The following is a 23166-nucleotide window of genomic DNA, read 5'->3' as shown; positions in this document are numbered from 1 at the left end:
TGAGGATTAAATGTTGACTTACAGTGTTACTGAAATAAACTTTTTAACATAAAAAAAGTAAAGTAGTAAGCATTTCTTTTATAAAGCTTATGTTGTTAAAGTGATTGATTCCCTATCATTGTGAGATTAAAGAGTTCCCTAGTAGTTGGTGGAATGTTTTAAATATATAAACTGCTTCCATATATTATTTCATTTAATCTTCAGAATAGTATAGGCAAAGGATGTACACTTGTGAAGCTAAAGGCTAAAACTCCCAACTTTCTGATCTCTACTTTTGTGATTCACAGTGTTCCTATTAGGAGCAACAGGGAATTTTTTTTTTTTCCTCACATGCTAGCCATGGCCACACTTCTTTATTCAGTTGCCCAACTGCCAAGTCATTTTTATTTTATCTAAATGTTATCTAAAATTTGGCATTTAACCAAGAGAGAGTTCACATTTCTTTGGGGTTTGTACTAGTCTTCAAATACAGTGACAGCAAATATCATTCATAAAAGCATACATCAGTGTCCATAACCTAGAAATAATAAGCAGCATTTGAATATACCTTAACCTCTTTGTTCTCCTGTCACTATACCACTGTTTTCTAGACACCAAATCCCTTTTCTCTCAATTTATCTTAATGCTTTTTCTGAATCATATTTTGAGTCAAGAGCACTTCCAGTGGAAATTACTTGACATTTGCCCATTCAGCATAGATGCAGTCATTAATCATCAAAATCTACAAAAAGTTGGGTAGCAAGATAAATATGTATGTATGTATGTATTTTAAAATACTTTTTATTTTATTTATTTGTATATGGTGCTGCTGAGGATTGAACCCAGTGCCTCACACATGCTAGGCAAGTGCTCTGCCACTGAGTTACAGTTCCAGCCTGCAAGATAAGCATTTAAAGCTCTGCCCATTTCACCACACTTCCAGAACTCTTTTCCTGAGAGAATATGGTAGTGACTATGGCTGCCTTCATGTACAACTTTTTTTCAAATATAAACATCTAACTAGCAATAATTTGTTCTATGGTAATATAAAACACTGCTACACTTATTCCTTGGAGAAATCTCCAAAATTACATCTTTTACTATTCACATTAACAGTTACTTATAAATGTTTAATGCTTCTCAGTTTTATTTACTTGCCAATATACAGTATCTTTAGGAAGAGAGATTCTACAGCAAGCAGAATAAAGGATGTTTTCTAAATATTGTAATTTATTTGTGGGAATTTGTCAAATCTCACCCCTTTTTTGTTTGTGTTATGTTTTTGAGACAGGGTCTCACTAAGCTGTCCAAGCTAGCAACTTTCATGCCTCTGCCTCCTAAGTAGCTGGGATTGTAGGTGTGTGCCAGGGTCAGCAGACATTTATTGAATATATTTATGTGACCAGACATTGAGAAGTCACTGAGGATTCAGAAATGAAAGAGTTCCTGCTCATAGATAACAGAAAAGTTATCTCCTTATGAGACAAATGCAGTACTCTCCACTTCGTAAAAAAATTAAAGCCCTGTAGCATCAGTCTGGTAATTAGCAGGGTGGAAGCTAGGATACAAAACTTTTTTTAAATAAGCACTAGGAGAGCTCTTCATTATGTTAGTATCACAGAGCTATAAATATATCTGCCTTCTGGGAAAATGATATTTCAATTTCCCTATCTACAGTTGTTTGGTATTCATAATCAATACAGTTGGTAAGTACATTTTCATATTTAGGGAGAGGCATTTATATAGAGATCAATACAAAGTTAACATCATTCTTCCATAATTTCTAGGTGAAGTTGTGTGACTTTGGATTTGCACGCATTATTGGTGAGAAGTCATTTCGGAGATCTGTAGTAGGAACTCCAGCATACTTAGCCCCTGAGGTTCTCAGAAGCAAAGGTTACAACCGTTCTCTAGATATGTGGTCAGTGGGAGTCATTGTCTATGTGAGCCTCAGTGGTACATTTCCATTCAATGAGGATGAAGATATAAATGACCAGATCCAAAATGCTGCATTTATGTATCCACCAAATCCATGGAGAGAAATTTCTGGTGAAGGTAAGAAAAGTTAAGTTTTGACTCTCTGCCCTGTAGTCTAAAATTTTTTGTGACTCCAAACCAGGTTGTCTCTTCTGACTTCCCTATTTAGTTATCAAATTTTGAGCACTCTCCTTCCTTTTACACTGTCTTTTCTATCCCTATTTTCCTTATAATTCCCAGGAAAAGCAATAATGCAGGCCCCAAATGCCTCATTCTGAAACATCTAAAATATCTTCTTTTTATTTATTTATTTATTTTTATTAGTTGTTCAAAACATTACAAAGCTCTTGACATATCATATTTCATACATTTGATTCAAGCAGATTATGAACTCCCATTTTTACCCCGTATACATATCTTCTTAACTGTCCTACCCACTAGACTCTCTTTTATGGCTCTTCCCAGTCACTACTGCTAAGTCCGTCTTCAGGAAACACTACTTTCATCTTATTCTACTCCCAAACAGTTCCTTTGGTTTTGAAGTTGACTCATTCTCCAAATAATGAAATATGTATGCCAAGATCTCACCATATACACCAAAACACCCTGAATCTATTTGTTAAAACCTATTGAGTATGAACTTTTGGGAACAAGTTCTAACCTCATCTGTAGAGGCAAGGCAATAGCTTTGGCTACTTTCCCAGACAAAACCAAGAAATAGAGAGCAACATGGCATCCTTTGAAGTGGCAGAGAAGATGAGCCTATAATTGGAGTGTTTCATGCATCTTGAAATACTAGTTAATATTTCACACTTATGTGCTAAGCATTGTTCTAAGCTTTTAAATGTGTTAAATTGATTTCATCTTCTCAATAGTTTTATTTTACAGATGAGGAAACCAAGGTACTGTAGGGCATAGTAATTGACCCAATATCACACTGCTAATCAGTGTAAAATGGAACATATTCATCCAGGCAGTCTGGCTTCATAGTGTATACATTCAATGTATACTCTGTACTGCCTTCTTAATAAAATGAAAATTAGGTACACTTAATTTAGTTATGGATCATTTTAATTGTTCAAGTCTATGTTCTTAAGCAAAAATTCTCAATGCTTTCTTTTTTAAATTAATTTTTAATTTGTTTTAATTAGTTATGTATGACAGTAGAATGCACTTATATACTTTGATATATCATACATAGATGGGATATAATTTCTTTTTTTTGCATTACAATTCTTAATACACATATATACCACAGTTTTTGTATTTGTTTATATATAAAGTATGCTGACACCCAATTCAAGTCTTCATATGTGTACTTTGTATAACGATGTCCATCACATTTCACCATCCTTGCTAATCCCCTGCCCCTTCCCTTTCCTTCCTACCCTTCTTCACTATCTAGAATTCATCTATTCTGCCCATGCTCTCCTGCCCTACCCCACCTCCTTATATCAGAGAAAACATTTGGCATTTGTTTTTTTGGGATTGGCTGACTTCACTTAGCATTATCTTCTCCAGTGCCATCCATTTACCTGCAAATGTCATGGTTTTCTTCTTTTTTAATGCTGAGTAAAATTCCATTGTGTATATATGCCACATTTTTTTAGCCATTCATCCACTGAAGGACATCTAGGTTGGCTCCTAAGTTTAGCTATTGTGAATTGTGCTGCTATAAACATTCATGTGGCTGTGTCCCTGTTTTTAAGTCCTTTGGGTGTAGTCCAAGGAGAGGAATAGCTGGGTCAAATGGTGGTTCCATATCCAGTTTTCCAATGAATCTCCATACTGCTTTCCAAATTGGCTGCACCAATTTGCAGTCCCACCAGCAATGTATGAGTGTGCCTTTTTCCCCACATCCTCACCAACACTAATTGTTGTTTGTCTTCATAATAGCTGCCATTCTGACTGGAGAGAGAGGATATCTTAGAGTGGTTTTGATTTGCATTTCTCTGATTGCTAGAGATGATGAGCATTTTTTCATATATTTGTTGATTGATTATACATCCTCTTCTGAGAAGTGTCTATTCAGGTCCTTAGACCATTTGTTGATTGGGTTATTTGTTTTTTCGGTGTTTAGCTTTTTGAGTTCTTTATGTACCCTAGAGATCTGTCTGATGTGTGAGGGGTAAAAATTTGCTGTAGGCTCTATGTTCACCTCACAGATTGTTTCTTTTGCTGAAAAGAAACTTTTTTGTTTGATTTCATCCCACTTATTGATTCTTGGTTTTCAATGCTGTATTTCTATAGATTAGATTAAACTGCCCTCCAGAAAGAATCATAGGTTTGGGGTATTTTACACACTGAGATTTGTTTATCTAATTTTGTCTTTTCTCTTAGCAATTGATTTGATAAACAACCTGCTTCAAGTGAAGATGAGAAAACGCTACAGTGTTGACAAATCTCTTAGTCATCCCTGGCTACAGGTAAAAAAAAATATATGTTTAGCAATCCTCATTTGAATGGTTCACTGTGAGTTCTGTGACACAAGACAAGATCAACAGATTCTGCATTTTCTTAGAATAATTTAAGTGCTTTTTTATGATGAATTTATATCATAATTGATCCTCTGGAAGTTGTTCATGTATTCATCCAAATTGGTATTGACAGGCTGAGCACACTGCAGCACGCCTATAATCTCAGCAACTAGGGAGCCTGAGGCAAGAACATCACTAATTTGAGGTCAGCCTTAGCAACTTAGTGAGGCCCCAAGCAATTTAGCGAGATGCTGTCTCAAAATAAAGAGGGCTGGTGATGTAGCTCAGTGGTAAAGCATCACTGGGTTCTATCCCTGGTACCATTAGGCAATTAAACTCCCATGTACTAAAAGCAACCACAGCCTTTTATAAGACATAATGCATTCATTTTACTTTTTTTTGTAAGACTAACATTACATACTATTTTGTCAGGTGTGTTTATTTTAAATGTTCACTAAAAGGCTCATTTTGCATTGAAGAGACAAAAAAATAAAGCCCTTTAAAATATATTTGGATTGCCAGGCATGGTAGTGCACACCTATAATCCCAGCAACTCGGGAGACTGAAGCAAGAGGACTAAAGTTCAAAACCAGCCTCTGAAACTTAGCAAGGCCATAAGCAACTCAGCAAGACCCTTTCTCTAAGTAAAATTTTAAAAGTTTTACAAGTATTTTAAAGGGAATGAAGAGTAGAATCAGCTTCAAAATAAATGCAATCATAGTTAGGCTCACCAATTATAAATTAACCTGATAATGTATTCCAAGCACTTGCACATTTTGAGGAGTAAAGTTTAGGCTGATAACAGTATACGGCAAAAGCTTTTAGTGATTATTACGAGTTATCTCAGAGACCAGGTTTTTTTTCCAGTTTTTTAAATTTCAGAAACTAGTTACTTTCGGGCTGGGGATGTGGCTCAAGAGGTAGCATGCTCGCCTGGCATGCGTGTGGCCTGAGTTCGATCCTCGGCACCACATACAAAATAAACATGTTGTGTCCGCCGAAAAACTAAAAAATAAATATTAAAATTCTCTCTCTCTCTCTCTCTCTTTAAAAAAAAAAGAAACTAGTTACTTTCTTTTAATAGAGACTTCAGATTTGAAAAAACGATTTTTAACATTTCTAATTCAAGAACTTACAAGTAGAGATTGTCAATTCTGTAACTAGGATGCTAAGCAAAGGGGGAAAAATAGTAGCCAGTATTTAGTTTATGGTTCATAATCATGTCAATTTTTTCTAGGACTATCAGACATGGCTTGACCTTAGAGAATTTGAAACTCGCATTGGAGAACGTTACATTACACATGAAAGTGATGATGCTCGCTGGGAAATACATGCATATACACATAACCTTGTATACCCAAAGCACTTCATTATGGCTCCCAATCCAGATGATATGGAAGAAGATCCTTAATTATCAATGAGCTAACTTCAATAAGGAAGGATTTAATTTTATGGACTGATATTTTGCTTCATAACTGTTATTTGTATGTTGTCATCTGCAAGGAAGCCAAGACATGAGGAAATACAAGGAATTGGTGATAATCAATACTGTAGTTCATATGTAGATACAGGAAGGGAAGCTAAGTAATAAAAACACATAATGGAATCAAGGGGAAGCTTTCTATAAATTTTTATAGCATAAGTAATAACTGGTTTTGTATTGTTTCCTGATCCTTCACTTAAGTACAATAATGCCACTTAATTTATCTTCCCTTTCCTGATCTTATGTCATTTTTTTTTTAAAGGCAAGCTAGCAAAGCTTGACCAAATCATACAAAGATTGTAAAGTTGATTACTAAACATATTTTCATTGAAGCAATAACTGTGAGGCTAATAATATGTGATTTACTATAAGGACTTTTAAATGTTTGTCTAACCGACCATAGGGGCATTGAAGCATTTTTCCTAGATGCCTACAGAGTGCCAGGCTGTTTTATCTTTCTTGGTTAGGTCAGTTAAGACTCTAAAACAGTGATTCCTTACTTTTTTGGAGCTGCAACTCTGATTAGGGCCTCTACAACATAAGAATGAAATTATCACCTTTTGAGTATTTTGCAATAGCCACTAAGATAATTTGGAATGATTGGTGTTAGTAACCAAAAAATAGGAGTAGGTACTGCTGGTGTAAGTACTGTGTGGTTATGTGTGCCTTCTTGTAGTTCATTCTGCTGCTTAACATTGATGTTCCCACCTGATACCACTGTGATGCCACACTGTGTCCCCAGCACTGCATGGGTGAAGATCTGAACTTTAATTACATAATTGCTATCTTTACCCAAGGTTGAATAATTTGAGGGAGAAAAGTAAATATATACTAAAAGGAAGGCCAGTGTAGGTCAGTTAATGCTATCTATATCGTCACTGTATAGCAAACAGTATCTCTTTTTCTTGCCTCAGCCTATTGGAGGGTTTGCAAATGTTGGGAATGTTTTAAATCAGTATTTTCATTTTAAGCAATTTAGGGTTTGGTTTGTGGGTGGAATAGACATGAAACACTCAGTTTATGAGGGTTGCACTATGTTATATTAGCTTAGCCCAGCAAATGAAAGAGTGGAGTAAGTGCTTCTTTTTACATTTCAGCTCCAGCAGCCAGCTATTTTAAAATAGTTACTAATACAGGTTGAGTATCCCTTATTTGAAATGCTTGGGATCAAAGTGTTCCAGATTTTAGAGTTTTTTAGATTTTACGATATTTATATAAACTTTACTGGTTGAGCATCCCTGATCTGTAAATCTGAAATGCTTTGAAATCCAAAACTTTTCGAGCTCTGCATTACTTTCACATTAGGGATGTTGGGCTCAGTGGTAGTTTTTGCCAAGTATGCACAAAGCCCTCGGTTTGATCCCCATGGGGGTAGGGGGAACACAGATTAGGGATGTCAAGTTGTATTTTTCCCAAAGAAAATTTAAGATTTGGGATCCACTTAAAATATATATATAGTGGCTTTTGTTTCTTCATTTTTCAGTAATCACCACAGACCTTGTTTGTCTGTTTCCTTCTTCCACACTCTAAAAGTAAAAGATTTGGAGTCAGAAAATCTGGATTTAAGTCTTTGGCTCCATTATTTATTAGCTCTGCTGGCCTGGGTAGATAGCCCACCTAAGTCTTTAGTTCTCAGTTTATGAAATGAAGACTACAGTCCTTGCCTCTACCTTCCTCACAGTGGTTGCAAAGATCAGATATGAATGAATGTACTCAGTAAGCTCAAAATTATAAACATGAATTACTGCCCACTGAATTTGAGGTAGTAAAGGAAAAGAATGCTCCTGCACATCAACAGAGTAAGACTGAGATGGCTTTTACAGATCCCAAAAGCAACTGTCCTACTATGACAAAAACATCATTGAGAAAATAATAGAAAGATTATGCAGTGGTTATATATTCTAAGTTCTTTGAGTGTTTTAATTTATCCTCACAATATCACATGGTAAGTACATTACGAACCCCATTTTATACATGAGGAAACTAAGGCACAAAGAAATTAGCTACTAAAATTCCCACAGTAGTATGTGAATATGAACCCAGGCAGAATGTCTCCAGAATCCCTCTTCACCCTGCTGGCCATTATGCTGTACACTATCCTTTGCAAATATATTTTTTCACTGAGGGATATTCCGCACATCTCGTTAATCTGTTCTCTTAGAGCAGTTGCAAAGATTAAACCAAATTAGAGAAAACTTTGGATTTTCCCTGTGTTAGAGAATGACTTCCCCAAATTTCTCCAAAGTAAGCCTGTTTATATCAACATGCACAAAATGGAATAATTTTGAGTCACTACTGTGGTTTTACTACATAAGGTAAAAATTAACTGGAATGTTCGTTTGCTATTCTTATATAATCAAACTTTACAAGCCATGAAATTAATTGCACTCTTTTTGTTAATGCCTACGTTTTCTAAAAAGTTTTGTAAGGGCACTGTCAGATAATTTGGAGTTGAGTAATTACTCCAGATACTGTATAACTTGCATAACCTTTTGTCTTGAAATTGTGTTTGTATAAGAAATAATTGCTAGAAACATTTGATAATGTACAAAGTAGTCTAATGACATTCTTCAGTACATTTTTATATTTTTTGTTACATCCCACTTTTTGTAAATATGCTCTAAGAAGCTTGATAATAAAATGTATTTCTGTATCACTATACTTTTCCATGTAAAAATCTCAGGCTATCTCTAGCAAAAGTATCCAAAGAAAATTATACTCAGTTGTGTTTTCCCAGGCCTTGATCACAGAAATGTTGTGAAAATAGCATTTGTATATGGAAGTAAGGCTTTGTTTAAAAGAACTGATTTATCTGGGGGAAAAAAAAAAAAAAACAAACCTTCATTACACTGTGATACGTAGTACATTTAAGGTAATTATCTAGAGGGTTTATTTCTTGGAATGAAAGTTTAGAGTAATTGTAATTTTTTTAGTAACTACCACCAAATATTCAATTACTGTTAACTACCAGAAGACTTAGAAAAAAACAATTATCAAAACTACTTTTCTAGGATTTGAGTTATAAGTCACTAAATGACTCTTTGCCCTTAAAACTATTACCTTTGGGAGGAGTCAACTATGGGCATTTTCATGTTTAAAAAGAAAGTAAATAGGGGCTGGGGATATGGCTCAAGTGGTAGCGTGCTTGCCTGACATGCTTGAGGCACTGGGATCGATCCTCAGCACCACATAAAAATAAAATAAAGATATGGTGTACACCTAAAAGCTAAAAAATAAATATATATTTTAAAAAAGAAAGTAAATACGGAAAGAGAATAAGAACAACTACAAATGGCCTAAGGCTGGGTAGCATTTAAAAGATAAAGTTTTAATCTCCTTTTACTTTCAAGTGAGATACAGAATAATCATGTTCTTATTTAAGCAGAAGCAGCAATAAATATCAATACTTCATCACTCTGCCCATGAACTTCCACTGTATTTAATCCATAAGTTCACAACATGGCTGGTATTATTTTTTTCTTTAATCTCCCTTGGAAATTTGTGTTGCTAACATACACTTCCTCAAAAAGTCTGTGTTCCTACCATTAACATAAAGGTGTATGAATCAAAAGATGAGAACCTAATGTGGAGCTAACATTTGACATTTTTCTGAAAATAAGAGAGAATTAGCTCCATTTAGAAAATTATTCCACCTAGGTTGTTTACATTTACTCTTATTTCAGGTACAGGTCAAGTTTACTGTGATATTTTTACTCTTTGATACGTCAAAATAGGATTTTTAAAAATTTTAAATTATCTATAGAATATGAGGTACGAAATTCAATACCAACTCTCTCTCTCCACTCTAAACCCACTTCCAGAATGGGAAATTCAATAGTGTTTACTGGGCATTCTGCACTTACTACTTCTATTGAAATACATACTACAGAGCAGAACACAGTAAAATTTGTACTGGTATATTAGTTTCTATGAAAACAGTTAGAAATATTAACTTAAATGTAGCTCCCCACTCCCCACCCCCCGTAACAGAAATGGAAACATAACTATAAAAACTTTTGCATGTAATTATTACTACTTTTTTTTTGGTACCAGAGATTGAACCCAGGGCACTTAACCACTGAGCCACAACCCCAGCCACCCCCTCTCGCCTTTTTGTTTGGAGACAAGGTCTTGTAACTACTTAGGGCCTTGCTAAATTGCTGGGGTTGGCTTTGAACTTGTGATCCTCCTGCCTCAGTCTCCCAAGCTGCTGGGGTTAAATCTTAAAATTGAGATTTTTTTATTTCAGACAATACTCCTTTACCTCCTCTTTTTAAATAAAATACAGATCTATTTAATCAGTTCCTTGGGAATAACTATTTAGGTTTTTTCAAATTTCTATTAAACCAACCAGTCTCATGTGTAACTTTTTAAAATAAAATAGAAATATAGCAACCAGCTTTACTAAAAGAAACTCAATTTCACAATAACCTAATTACTTCAGTCAATTGAGAAAACACATTTGCACCAAGAGTCCATTCCAACCCAAAAGATCTATAATTTTGTTTATTATTTAGGTTATTTTCATTGGCTATGAAGAGAGAAAATACTCCAAAATCATCTGTTTACCTTTAATGTATGAAATATATTCCCTTTACTTTGATTTCTTAGGCCAATTTAGGGGTATAAAAGGTCCAAACTGAAATATCACCGCCAAGTAAGTTCATCAAACCCAGCTACAGGAGATGCAGAGGGTCTTGACTGCTGTGCATTCATCTGATGACTTCCACCATGAAGTCTCTGATGAGGAAGCAAGGCAAAAAAGTTAAATCTTTCTCCCATCTTCTTAGGATTCATTAACATATCATATCCCTGAAGTAACTGCAGTCTCATTGATGGGTCATCTGATTTATCTAAAAGAACCTGAAAAGAAAAAATTTCTTAGCATAAGTAACCAGAAGAAGAATTCCTAAGTAGGTGAAACAATATTGATTCTTAAATGTTCCAGTGCTCAAAATGTGATTTCTAATTACCTAAAAATCACAGGGTGCTTATTAAAAATGTAAGTTTCTCTGACCCAAATCTATGGATTTGTGCTCTTAACAAACATCCCCTGGTGATTTGCTCTGTGTGGTTTTCTTACACGGGAACCCTATTTAGAAGCCTTAACTCTACCCCATATGGAAACTTACCAGGCTGTTCCACCCTCCATCTGTCTGGTTATACTAAATTCTACATTACCGAAAGACTGGAATACCTAGGAGCTGCATAACTACAAAAATGTTAAAGCCAAATGAACCTAAGTAAAATAATTTTTGAAATACTATGAAATTAATAAATTTAATGATAGTAAAATAAAATAAACCATTACCTTCAACCGGACATCAATACCCATATTTTTCAAAAATGTTTGTTGTTCTATTGGACCCAAAGAGGCTACTTTTTCTTCTGCCATTCTGCGCAAATAATGGAAGTCCACATCAGCTGTAAGGTCTGCTGTTCCAGGTGCAGTTAAGACATCATGGAGCCTGTGGCCACAAAACCCCTTGAACATAAAGAAATAAGTTTCTGCCTTTTTATAGCTATCAAAATCAAGACTTTAAAACACTATTATATTAGCACATTTTATATAGCATCTGTTGAAAAGGAAAATATGGTCTAAATTTGTTTTTTAGACATGCAATAGTGCACTTTCTTCAAATGAGATGCAAGCATGGAAAACCCAACATAAAGAGCAAAGTTGGAGTGTAAAGATGCTGCTCTTAACATAAAGTTATTTAACATTTTCATAAATACTTCTCATGAAACAGATGATCTCATTAATTATCTATATTAATTCAGGTTATCAGAACATAGGCAGTATTATGAAGTGTGTCTATCAATCATGCACACCTGAAATCACCTGAACATGTTTATTAGTCTCCATTCAGACCTGATTAATCAGAATTTTGGACTTGAGGATAAAGATCAGGATTTTTAGCAAACTTCTTCAGGTTATTTGTATGTAAAATAATAAAGTTAGAAATTAAGAACCACAGATGTAGGAAATAACTAATAACATCAAGTTATGTATGTTTTGATTAAAGAATATACAACAAAATTGATCATATTCAAAAAACACTGAAAAATAATGTTGAGGAAAGACATGTTAAAAATTCTGATAGAAAAAATTTGATTATATACCTAGATTAAATCTGAAAAGAAATGGCATTTTTTCAATGAAGGCAAGGCAGAAAAGTTTAAGAACTTAAAGGAAATACTTCCATTTGTATTATTCAGATGCTTACTAGAATATATGCAAACATAGGTTCTGCAACTAAAGAAATCAAGTAGTTCAAAGTCTGTTCAATGGTTGGACAATGGGCTTAGGAGAAAGATCTAGGATTAAAGATAATTAAAACATGAGGGCTGGGGTTGTAGCTCAGTGGTAGAGTGCTCACCTAGCATGTGTGAGGCACTCGGTTCAATCCTCAGCACCACATAAAAAATAAATAAAATAAAGATGTTATGTCCAACTACAACTAAAAAAATATATATTAAAAAAAGATAATTAAAACATGAAGATCTTAGAAGATGGAAAAATATACCCTGTTCATGGATAGGCAGAACTAACATCATCAAAATGGCGATATTACCAAAAGTTCTCTATAGGTTTAATGCAATGCCAATCAAAATCCCAACGGCATTTCTTGTAGAAATAGAGAAAGCAATCATGAAATTCATATGGAAAAACAAAAGACCCAGAATAGCAAAAACAATGCTAAGCAGGAAGTGTGAATCAGGCGGTATAGTGATACCAGACTTCAAACTATACTACAGAGCAATAGTAACAAAAACAGCATGGTACTGGTACCAAAACAGGCGGGTGGACCAGTGGTACAGAATAGAGGACACAGAAACCAATCCACAAAACTACAACTACCTTATATTTGATAAAGGGGCTAAAAGCATGCAATGGAGGAAGGATAGCATCTTCAACAAATGGTGCTGGGAAAACTGGAAATCCATATGCAACAAAATGAAACTGAATCCCTTTCTCTCGCCATGCACAAAAGTGAATTCAAAATGGATCAAGGAGCTTGATATCAAATCAGAGACACGCCCTCTGATAGAAGAAAAAGTTGGCTACGATCTACAGTCGGTGGGGTCGGGCTCCAAATTCCTCAATAGGACACCCATAGCACAAAAGTTAATAACTAGAATCAACAAATGGGACTTACTCAAACTAAAAAGTTTTTTCTCAGCAAAAGATACAATAAGAGAGGTAAATAGAGAGCCTACATCCTGGGAACAAATCTTTACTCCTCACACTTCAGATAGAGCCCTAATATCCAGAGTATACAAAGAACTCAAAAAATTAGACAATAAGATAACAAACAACCCAATCAACAAATGGGCCAAGGACCTGAACAGACACTTCTCAGAGGAGCACATACAATCAATCAACAAGTACATGAAAAAATGCTCACCATCTCTAGCAGTCAGAGAAATGCAAATCAAAACCACCCTAAGATACCATCTCACTCCAGTTAGATTGGCAGCCATTATGAAGTCAAACAACAACAAGTGCTGGCGAGGATGTGGGGAAAAGGGTACACTTGTACATTGCTGGTGGGACTGCAAATTGGTGCAGCCAATTTGGAAAGCAGTATGGAGATTTCTTGGAAAGCTGGGAATGGAGCCACCATTTGACCCAGCTATTCCCCTTCTCGGTCTATTCCCTAAAGACCTAAAAAGAGCATGCTACAGGGACACTGCTACATCGATGTTCATAGCAGCACAATTCACAATAGCTAGACTGTGGAACCAACCTAGATGCCCTTCAATGGATGAATGGATAAAAAAAATGTGGCATTTATACACAATGGAGTATTACTCTGCATTAAAAAATGACAAAATCATAGAATTTACAGGGAAATGGATGGCATTAGAGCAGATTATGCTAAGTGAAGCTAGCCAATCCCTAAAAAACAAATGCCAAATGTCTTCTTTGATATAAGGAGAGTAACTAAGAACAGAGTAGGGACGAAGAGCATGAGAAGAAGATTAACATTAAACAGGGATGAGAGATGGGAGGGAAAGGGAGAGAGAAGGGAAAATGCATGGAAATGGAAGGAGACCCTCAGAGTTATACAAAAGTACATACAAGAGGAAGTGAGGGGAAGGGGAAAAATAATATAAGGGGGACAAACGAATGTCAGTAGAGGGAGCAGAGAGAGAAGAGGGGAGGGGAGGGGAGGGGAGGGGAGGGGGGATAGTAGAGGATAGGAAAGGCAGCAGAATACAACAGACACTAGTATGGCAATATGTAAATCAATGGATGTGTAACTGATGTGATTCTGCAATCTGTATATGGGGTAAAAATGGGAGCTCATAACCCACTTGAATCAAATTGTGAAATATGATATATCAAGAACTATGTAATGTTTTGAACAGCCAACAATAAAAAATTAAAAAAAAAAAAAAAAAGTTTTGGAGGGGGCTGTGATGTGGCTCAAGCGGTAGCGCGCTTGCCTGGCATGCGTGCGGCCCGGGTTCGATCCTCAGCACCACATACAAAGATGTTGTGTCCGCCGATAACTAAAAAATAAATATTAAAAAATTCAAAAAAAAAAAATTAAAACATGAATCATTAGTTCTAAACAATGTAAAAACCAGAGATCTTCCATGAGCTTCAAAGCTAACCATGAAATTCCAATCAACCATGTTAATGAATTATACATACTCTGAAGGTATCTGTCTTTGTTCCATCATGACCATAATCAGCAATCAGTGCAGCACCTCCAGTTAATGCAATGCGTTGAGAAAGTTCCTGAATAATAACCCCAGCATCAGGACATACTTCAACATGATCCCTTGTTTCATCATGCTGGTGAGGGAATAGTTGGAACAATCAAAAAGAAATGTTTCCTTAAGGTTTTTCACATTATTCTACAATGAGCATTTCATAAGTGTTTATAATAAAAATAAATTCCTTCTCAATATGACTATGTTCTCTACCTACACTAAACACTTCAAATGACATCCTTTTTATTATATGGAACTGATGCTTTAATGCTATCCACTAAGTTTACACACATTTTAATCTCCTTAATAAAAAGGGATATGCCCTTCCAACCCACCAAACGGCAAAGTACATTATCATTTTACTTACTGTAAAAGTACTTTCACATCGTAATATATATAAACATACTCCACTGGGCTGAAAGCCAGAGAAAGGGATTTCTGTCTGCATGGAACAGTGCCTAGCATTAACAGGCACTCAAAAAATTGTGACAAAATAACAAATAATATAAACCCAATATAACAAAACAATTCTATTAAACAGGTATATTATGATGCCTTCTCTTGGGCAGAAAGTATCCCAATGATATGCACTATATCTAGAGATATCAGCTTGTAAACTAGTATCAGAATACCTGAGACCCGTATTACCCAACATGTTCAACCAGTGCCTAAAGGTTCACAAGAAGTGCTTACTAGCTTTAAAAATGAAGTGACAATAAGTTGACATTAATAAATGACAAATACGCTTGTCAACTTTACTAATATATTTGAATTTTCACTGATACCTCAAATGAATGAAAATTTGGAGATTTTTTCATGGTAAAATCATACATTATCTTTTGTTCCCTCTCTCCTAAAAATGAAGTAATGACCTGCCCAGATGTCACAAGCATAACATGTGTACAGTCAAGACAGACTTAAGATTGAATCTCAGCTCCTCTAAGTGCTGATTAATACAAATAAATTATTATAATGTTGCTATAAAAATCATGAAGCTAGCCTCTTCAGGCATCAGCTGACAAACCTCAGCTTACTGTGCTGTTTGAACCACCTTGAACTGCTCTTCAACAAGACAGACAGCACAACCATTCACCCCATTCAAGTGAAAAGAGAAAACTCTGCCTCATCTATAAATGCTAACCAAGTTAAGAACTAAAAAGAATCACAACTCCCAGGGCCACAAGGATTCCCTCTTTTTTTGGCAGGGGAGGAGGGCAGCAACACGGATTGAACTCAAGGACACTCGCCCACTAAGCCACATCCCCAGCCCTATTTTTGCAGTTTACTAAGAGACAGGGTCTCACTGAGTTGCTTAGAGCCTTGCTTTTGCTGAGGCTGGCTTTGAACTCTCAATCCTCTGTCTCAGCCTCCTGGCTTCTAGGATTACAAGTGTGCGCCACCCCACCGGCAAGGTTTACTCTCGATAGCTTTATAAATACGTTTTTGTCATTCAAGTAAAATTAGGTAGAATATGAAATATAATGTGAAAATAGAAACCAGGTGTGGTGGCACATATCTATAATGCCTGCAACTCGAAACTTGGGAGGCTGACACAGGAAAATTGCAAATTCCAGGCCAGTCTCAGCAAATTTAGCAAGTCCCTGTCTCAAAATAAAACTAAAAAGTGCTGGAGATGTAGCTCAATGGTAGAGTGCCTCTGGACTTAATCCCCAGTACCCCCTCAAAAAAGAGAATATTAAAAAATAGAAATGTTCACAAGTGTTTATATTTTAACTTACACTTGACAAAGAAATCTTAATTCATAGTTGTATGTTTAAAAGCAACTGTGCTTTTAAAACTGATAACTTCTGAGGTAGGAAATTCTTAATTACTGTCCAGAAAATTAGTTTTTCCCCTCTTGGTGAAAAGGAATCAAAAAGGTGTTCTGAAGCTTTAGACATTCCCAAATATAGGTATTTGGAGATCTTTAAAACACAACTCCAAGATAGATATGCTCTTCCAATTATTCCTTGAGGAGAATAGAATGCTGCAGTGAATCTTTTTGGCAGTCTACAATCAAATTTGAATTTGGTGGAAGCATGAAGGAAAAGCCACATTACACCCAAAGACGGGGATTACAACAGAACTTACCCAACAGTTGCTTTGAAAGCTAAATAAGAAAATACAGAGTAATACATACAAAGAACTCAATAAATATGATCTGTTATTGTTATTTTTCTGTGACCTATAATATACTGCTTTCACAGATATGGAACTCATCTTGTAGACCATATTGTCACCATTTGATAGTAAGGAAACAGGTACAGAGAAAGTGAGGGACTTGTATGATTTAATGCGTAATTACTAGCTTTCTCTCTTACTAGTTGCCATTAAGGTGACACACTTAAGAAATTGTTTTAAGAATTCTCCTAACTCTAGAAGCTCTGCACTTTCACTTTCAATAAAAAGCAATTGCTAGCAATTCACCCTGTGAAAAAATTCTAAAACAGTAACTCAGAAGAATTTGAATAGCCAGCAATAAGAAAAAGAAGAAAAAACTATATTCTTACCTGTAAGAAGGCTTCTGCAGGGGTGGCACAAGGAGCCAAAACAAACCTCAATTTATCAGAAACTTGTGGATCAATATCAATAAATACTTCTCTCCATCCTTGTGGTGTTTTCTAAACAAAGTAACACATAAGAATAAATTTTTTCAAGTTCTCAGAATGCTTTTCCCAAACTGTTAGCTTTCTCCTCATACCATAAATATAATACTGAGTATTTTCTATATAAAATTTTCTAAATGTATCATTTCTCAGAATTAAATAATTTTTTAATAATTATCCAAAGATAATTAAGAGTTATAGTTAATATATCATTTTTGCTTTTTAATTATTCATGTTCATCAAAGTTCCAAATAAACAGTTAAAAATAACTTCAACAGCCAGTTGTGGTGGTACATGCCTGTAATCCCAACAACCTGGGAGGCTGAAGCAAAAGGATCACAAGTTGGAGGCCAGCCTGGGCAACTTAGTGAAATTCTGTCTTAAGATAAAAAATAAAAAGGACTGGGGATGTAGCTCAGTAGTAGAGCACACCTGGGTTCAATCCTCAGTACAAAAAAAAAAAGAATAACTTCAACAAGTAATGTCCATATGTAAATATTCATTCTTGCAACTCAAGACGTTTCATTATTTAATTATAAACATAAATTTTTTTTCATCAATACCTGAAATTTATGCACAGGAAGAACATCAAAAAATTCATGTGCAAGATAAAAGCTGTATCCTATTTAAAAACAAAACAAGAAAATTAATGATTCAGCATTTTGAGACAATTAATTGGTTTTAAACATTAACTGTAAAAAAGAAAATGCCTAATTCCTCAGTATTGGAGCCTGAGATACTTCTATACACATTACTACCAAAACTCTGTCCTGCTTTTCATGAAAAATATACTTTATAAAATATAGAAAGGAATAATATTACTATTCTCATTTTCCACATAACAAGGTCAGAGAACTTTCATACCTGAATTATCAGTTAAATCTACTCATCACAAGGCCTAAAAGAAATTAAAACTCAAAAGTTGTTAGCAGGAAAAAATCTAAATCATACAATCAACTGACAAGACTGAATGGAGGAATGGCTTAGATTTCTTGCCCAAGATCCTATCACCCACACTTTAGGTTTGAGCTGAGACTCAAATTCCTGATCACCACCACGACACTTTGCTTGCCTTTAGGAAGTAGGATTTTCAAAAGATTAACTCATTAAGCTAAACCCATCTACTAATACTGCTTCCTTCAGACCTTGCTGTGTTGGGCTGCTTTATAATCAGTACTATTGTAACTACAAAGAAACACTAAAGAATACAATAGAGATTCACATTTTGGTTTTTGGTTGGTTTGGGGTTTTCGTTTTGTTTTGTTTTATAAGACTACATAAAATATACTGCTCCTTAATGTTAGAAAATTTTCTCTTCCATTACAGTGTTCTTTTCTAGAGGGAAAAAAAGAAGATGTTCTCTATGGGTAATAGGTTTCAGCAGCAATTATATACAATATTGCTGTAAAAGGTTATGGTCAACTAACATTATTGTGATAAAAAATCTTTCATTATACAATGTAAAGTAATTACCTTTTGGAACATCCTGTAAATTTCGGTACCAGGAAATTGGAATCCCAGATTTAGAAACACCCTTCATATATACTAGGGATTCAGCATTTCGCTCTAAGGGGATCTTCTGTTCAGTCAGTGTCAGTGCTTGAATCTCACTTAATTTTTGGCTCACCTCTACCAAGTGTATTGAAATGTCACAGTTTTTCAGCACAGATCCAAGTTGACTGAACACCTAAATACAGAAAGAAATAAATATTGGCAAGATACAATATGTAAGTAAATTTTAGGTTTTTCTGTCCACTTAATACAGTAATTCAATTATGTCACAATATAAGTAATATGTTCCCTCAGAGAGATTTGTTTCTGGCCCAAGCCACCCTCCAGAAGTCTATAAGAATCACAACCTATTAGTTATTAAGAGTAATCTATACAAGAAATGAACAGAGCACAATTTGGTTTCTTAATGATAAATCATGATTAACAAATAAAAAGATTTGGCATCCAATAAAAACAATGTTTCAGATTATGAAATCTAAAAAAAAAAAAAGAACACCTGTATGTCTATAAAATAATCTTGTCTTCAAGATGATTAAACTGTATTTTCTGAGACTCAAATCTGAATGCCAGTGCAACAGTATTTTTATTTGAACTTAAATTTGATGGGTTAATGGCCTACTACCTTTGAGATATGAATGTACAGACAGACTATTCATTTGAATGAGATGATTTTATCCAAAATATAATTTTGAGATGGAATTATACATGAAAAGACTTGCCAAGAGAATAATATCTCAAAGTAATATCAAAACTAAAATACAGGTAATATTTTGGCTATATATTTTTTTAACATTTCTTTAAATTCTTTGACTCTTAAAGAGTTCTTAAGACTTGATCTAGAGAAACATTCCTTATACATTTTAGGAGTGATGGACTTGATTTTTTAAAAATACTTTTAACAAATATTACTTAAAAACCTTATTAAAATATATCATGTGCAAATGACTACCAACTTAAATAAAGCAGAACCCTGGAAATTAAAATCATCAATGTTATTCTATCCCACCCCCCAATTTGATATAATCAAAATTCTTGTCAGATGTTTATAAATCTTCTTTCAAAAACTCCTCTAATTTCTAATTCAATCAAAATTCATATAGCATCAAGAAATGTTTAATTTATAACCAGGCACAGCAGTGCATGCCTCTAATCCCCGCAACTCAGGAGGCTATGGCAGGAGGATCACAAGTTCAAGGCCAGTCTCAGCAACTTAACACAGCCCTAAGCAGCTCAGTGAGACCCTGTGTAAAAATTTTAAAAAGGCTGGGGATGTGGCTCAGTGGTAAAAAGCAGCTCTGGATTCAATCGCCAGTACCAAAAGGGAAAAAAAAAAGAACAGAAATATAAATAGAAATTCATAATGAGTACATTGTATTTTTTTTAATGAATTGCCAGGTACAATGGATTCCAAAATAGTAAAAACTATTTTTAATTATTATTTGCCAGGTACAATAAACAGTAATGCTCTTTAAATGTTTGTATGAAGTACTACATAGAATAATAGAAGAAAGAATACCCACTTAAATAAGAATATCCACTTTAAAAGAAATGAGATATGACCTAGTCTCTAAAGCTCTTACATTTTCCCTGTACCCTTAGAAGTCACTACCATTCTGATTGTCCAATTCACTTCTTCCTGACTTTTCTTTATGAACATTACTAAATATATTTGTATCATCAAATATATATTACTTACTGTTGACTGTTTTTGTATTTTATATAAATACAATCATGATATGAATTATTTTGCAGATTGTATTTTCGCTCAATATTTTATTTCATGTTCAATATAATTTGGCTTATTTCTCACTATATGGGTTGTTTCTAATTTTTTGCTATTTCAAATAATGTTGCTATGATCTTTCACATATCTCCTGGTACACATACATGTTAGATTCTCTAGGGTGTATGAATCGCAGTAAAACTGCTGGGTCATACAATACAAATAATTCTGGCCAGGCACCCGCCTGTAATCCGAGCTGCTCAGGAGGCTGAAACAAAGGGATCATGAGTTCAAAGCCAGTCTCAGTAACAGGGAAGAGCTAAACAACTCAGTGAGACCCTGCCTCTAAATAAAATACAAAATAGGCATGGGATGTGGTTCAGTGGTTGAGTGCCCTGGTACCCACCCCCAAAATAAATAAATAAATAAGTGAATAAATGAATAAATAAATAACTGATGTTAGATAATATCCAATAGCTTCTCAAAGTGGTTGAACCAAATTATATTCTCATGCTCCACATAGCCCCATCCTAACCAACACTTGGTACTGCCAGACTTTCTAATATTCTTTATGGTTTTTTGGTACTGGGGTGCTAAGCTATACCCCGAGTCCATTTTTATTTTGAGACAGGGTCTTCCTAAGTTTCTGAGGCTGGTCTCAAAGAGGTAATCCTTCTGCCTCAGTCTCCTGAGCTGCTGGGATTACAGGTGTGGATCACCATACCTGGCTACATCACTAATTTTAATTTCCATTTTCCTAACTATCAGAGACTGAGCATCTTTTTATTAGTCATTTCAATATTCTCTTATAAAGTACCTTTTCACATCTCTAGCCTGATCTTTCTGTTTAGTTATCTGTTATGTGCTTATTGATTTAAAGCAGTTCTTTATGTATTATAACTATTTTGGTTATATGTGTTAGAAATAACTTGTCCTATTTTGTCTTATCTCATCATTCTATAGTGTCTTTGAAAAAACAAGACATTCATAATTTCTTTAACAATAAGTTCTTAATTTTAATATAGTTGAAATTAAATTATTACTCTTTTCCTTTATGGCTTCTGGACTTTTTTTTTTTGGTTTTGTGGTGCTGGGGGTTGAACCCAAGGCCTTGCATGTGCTAGGTAAGCACTCTACCACTGAACTACATCCCTAGCCCAGCTTCTGCTTTTTATATAATTTTTAAAAATCTTCCTTACTGAGGAGACAAATATACTCTCCCATAACGTCTTTAAACATTTCATAATTTTAGCTTTATATTCTCCCTACCATATTTTTTAAGCTTACAGATAATAAATAAAGATGATCCATTACATTTCTCTGACATTATTATATTTTACCTGAGAAATATAAGATTAAGGAGGTACAACTGAATGCTGAGGAATTCAAACATCATATTAAGAAGACTAATCTACATGTGACTTACAGACTTTTTTTTATTACTTACCCTCAAAATATCTCCTGTGAGGGTACCCCGACCTGGGCCCAGTTCCACCAGCTGGAAAGCTGCACTTTTTCCAGCAGCGATCCATTCACTAATGAACCATATTCCTATTAGCTATGACATGGAAAAACATAAAGCATTATAAAGTATTAAAGAATATAAAACTCCTCATAAATAATGCACTTTATGCCAGAAAGCAAAATATTTGCAAATAACTCTGTTATTTGATAGATACACACACACACACACACACACACATAAACACATGAACTTCACCAAGGTTGTCATAATATACACCATGTAGGAAGCTTATCAACAGGAGAAAGTAATATGACAGTCTTCACTGTAAAAGGCCCCATGAAACAAATAAGAGATAACCACTTACAGAAAGATTCTCAAGATTTGAAAGTAGACAGACATGAAATGCCATTATGCCATTTCTTCATACTCACATGATTTTATAAATACATAATTCTTAGATATAATTAGTTTTTCAATACCTGTATTCTACTTCCACTTGTGTATAATTTCTTATTTCTAAATCACCAAAGGTACTTTATGGAAATAAATGAACTAAAATTCTGTTTTAGTGGAAAGAAGATTTTTACTGTAACTATGGATAAATCATGATTGGGAGCTTTAGACCTCATCTTGAGTCTACTAATTCTTCAGTGTTCTTTTTTATATTTTCTTTTTTTCCTGCTTCCATTCTAATATTTCTTCTGGTTCTCCTCTTCCAACCTCTTTACTTTCAACATCTTTCCTTCTCTTTGTCCCTCTCATCTCTTCATTTCCTTTTCCACAGAGAAGTATAAACTTTTCAAATGTCTTCTCTACCATTTTCCTCTATTGCCTCTCTATTCCCTCTAAAAGCTTTTAAAACTTGATGAATCTCACAGACACACACACAAAAAAACTTGTAAAAAACTATTATAAACTAGTACAACTTGATCAGCTGTGCTCTCCAATGTTTATGATATTAAATATTATAGTGTCTGTTATAGATTACATTGGGTATTACCTCGCCAAAGATCTGACTTATTTCAGGTGAAGTAATGAAATCTCCTTTTTCTCCTAGCATGTCATGGTGTACATAATATCCCTGAGTAAAAAGAGAAAATGGAGAAAAATTAATTTTCAATTAAGGCTTTTTAAAAACACTCCTTCGAAATCTTATATAATATGCAGCAAAGCAATTCAAAGTATCAAAGTTCTCTCTTGTAACTAGGCAAGATAAA

The 23166-nt window shown here is 34.6% G+C and overlaps 2 protein-coding genes across 5 annotated transcripts in view; one reads left to right on the top strand and one right to left on the bottom strand.

The window, feature by feature from the left end:
- Nucleotides 1-8577, top strand: part of Prkd3 (protein kinase D3) — a 69901-nt gene extending 61324 nt beyond the window's left edge. For all 3 annotated transcript variants that reach the window (XM_046441662.2, XM_046441661.2, XM_046441663.2), the window contains exons 17-19: nt 1767-2034; nt 4297-4382; nt 5671-8577. In XM_046441662.2, coding sequence (XP_046297618.1) covers nt 1767-2034; nt 4297-4382; nt 5671-5844 — 528 coding nt within the window. In that variant the 3' untranslated portion in view covers nt 5845-8577. The remainder of the gene's footprint in view (nt 1-1766; nt 2035-4296; nt 4383-5670) is intronic.
- Nucleotides 8578-10390: 1813 nt separating this feature from the next.
- Ndufaf7 (NADH:ubiquinone oxidoreductase complex assembly factor 7) overlaps nt 10391-23166 on the bottom strand; it is a 14732-nt gene continuing 1956 nt past the window's right edge. The window contains exons 3-10 of one of the 2 annotated variants that reach the window (XM_046441654.2): nt 22950-23030; nt 21932-22042; nt 18723-18936; nt 17813-17871; nt 17154-17264; nt 14582-14725; nt 11228-11401; nt 10391-10779 (exon numbers count right to left, since the gene is read on the bottom strand). In XM_046441654.2, the coding sequence (XP_046297610.1) occupies nt 10564-10779; nt 11228-11401; nt 14582-14725; nt 17154-17264; nt 17813-17871; nt 18723-18936; nt 21932-22042; nt 22950-23030 (1110 nt within the window). In that variant the 3' untranslated portion in view covers nt 10391-10563. The remainder of the gene's footprint in view (nt 10780-11227; nt 11402-14581; nt 14726-17153; nt 17265-17812; nt 17872-18722; nt 18937-21931; nt 22043-22949; nt 23031-23166) is intronic. The other variant, XM_046441651.2, reaches the window with a different exon arrangement.

Source organism: Marmota monax, unplaced genomic scaffold (genome assembly GCF_021218885.2).
Source record: "Marmota monax isolate L192 unplaced genomic scaffold, Marmota_monax_Labrador192_F-V1.1 WCK01_AAM20220418_F8-fsc00010, whole genome shotgun sequence".
Taxonomy (NCBI): Eukaryota; Metazoa; Chordata; class Mammalia; order Rodentia; family Sciuridae; genus Marmota; species Marmota monax.
This window is presented reverse-complemented; position numbering and strand designations above follow the sequence as displayed.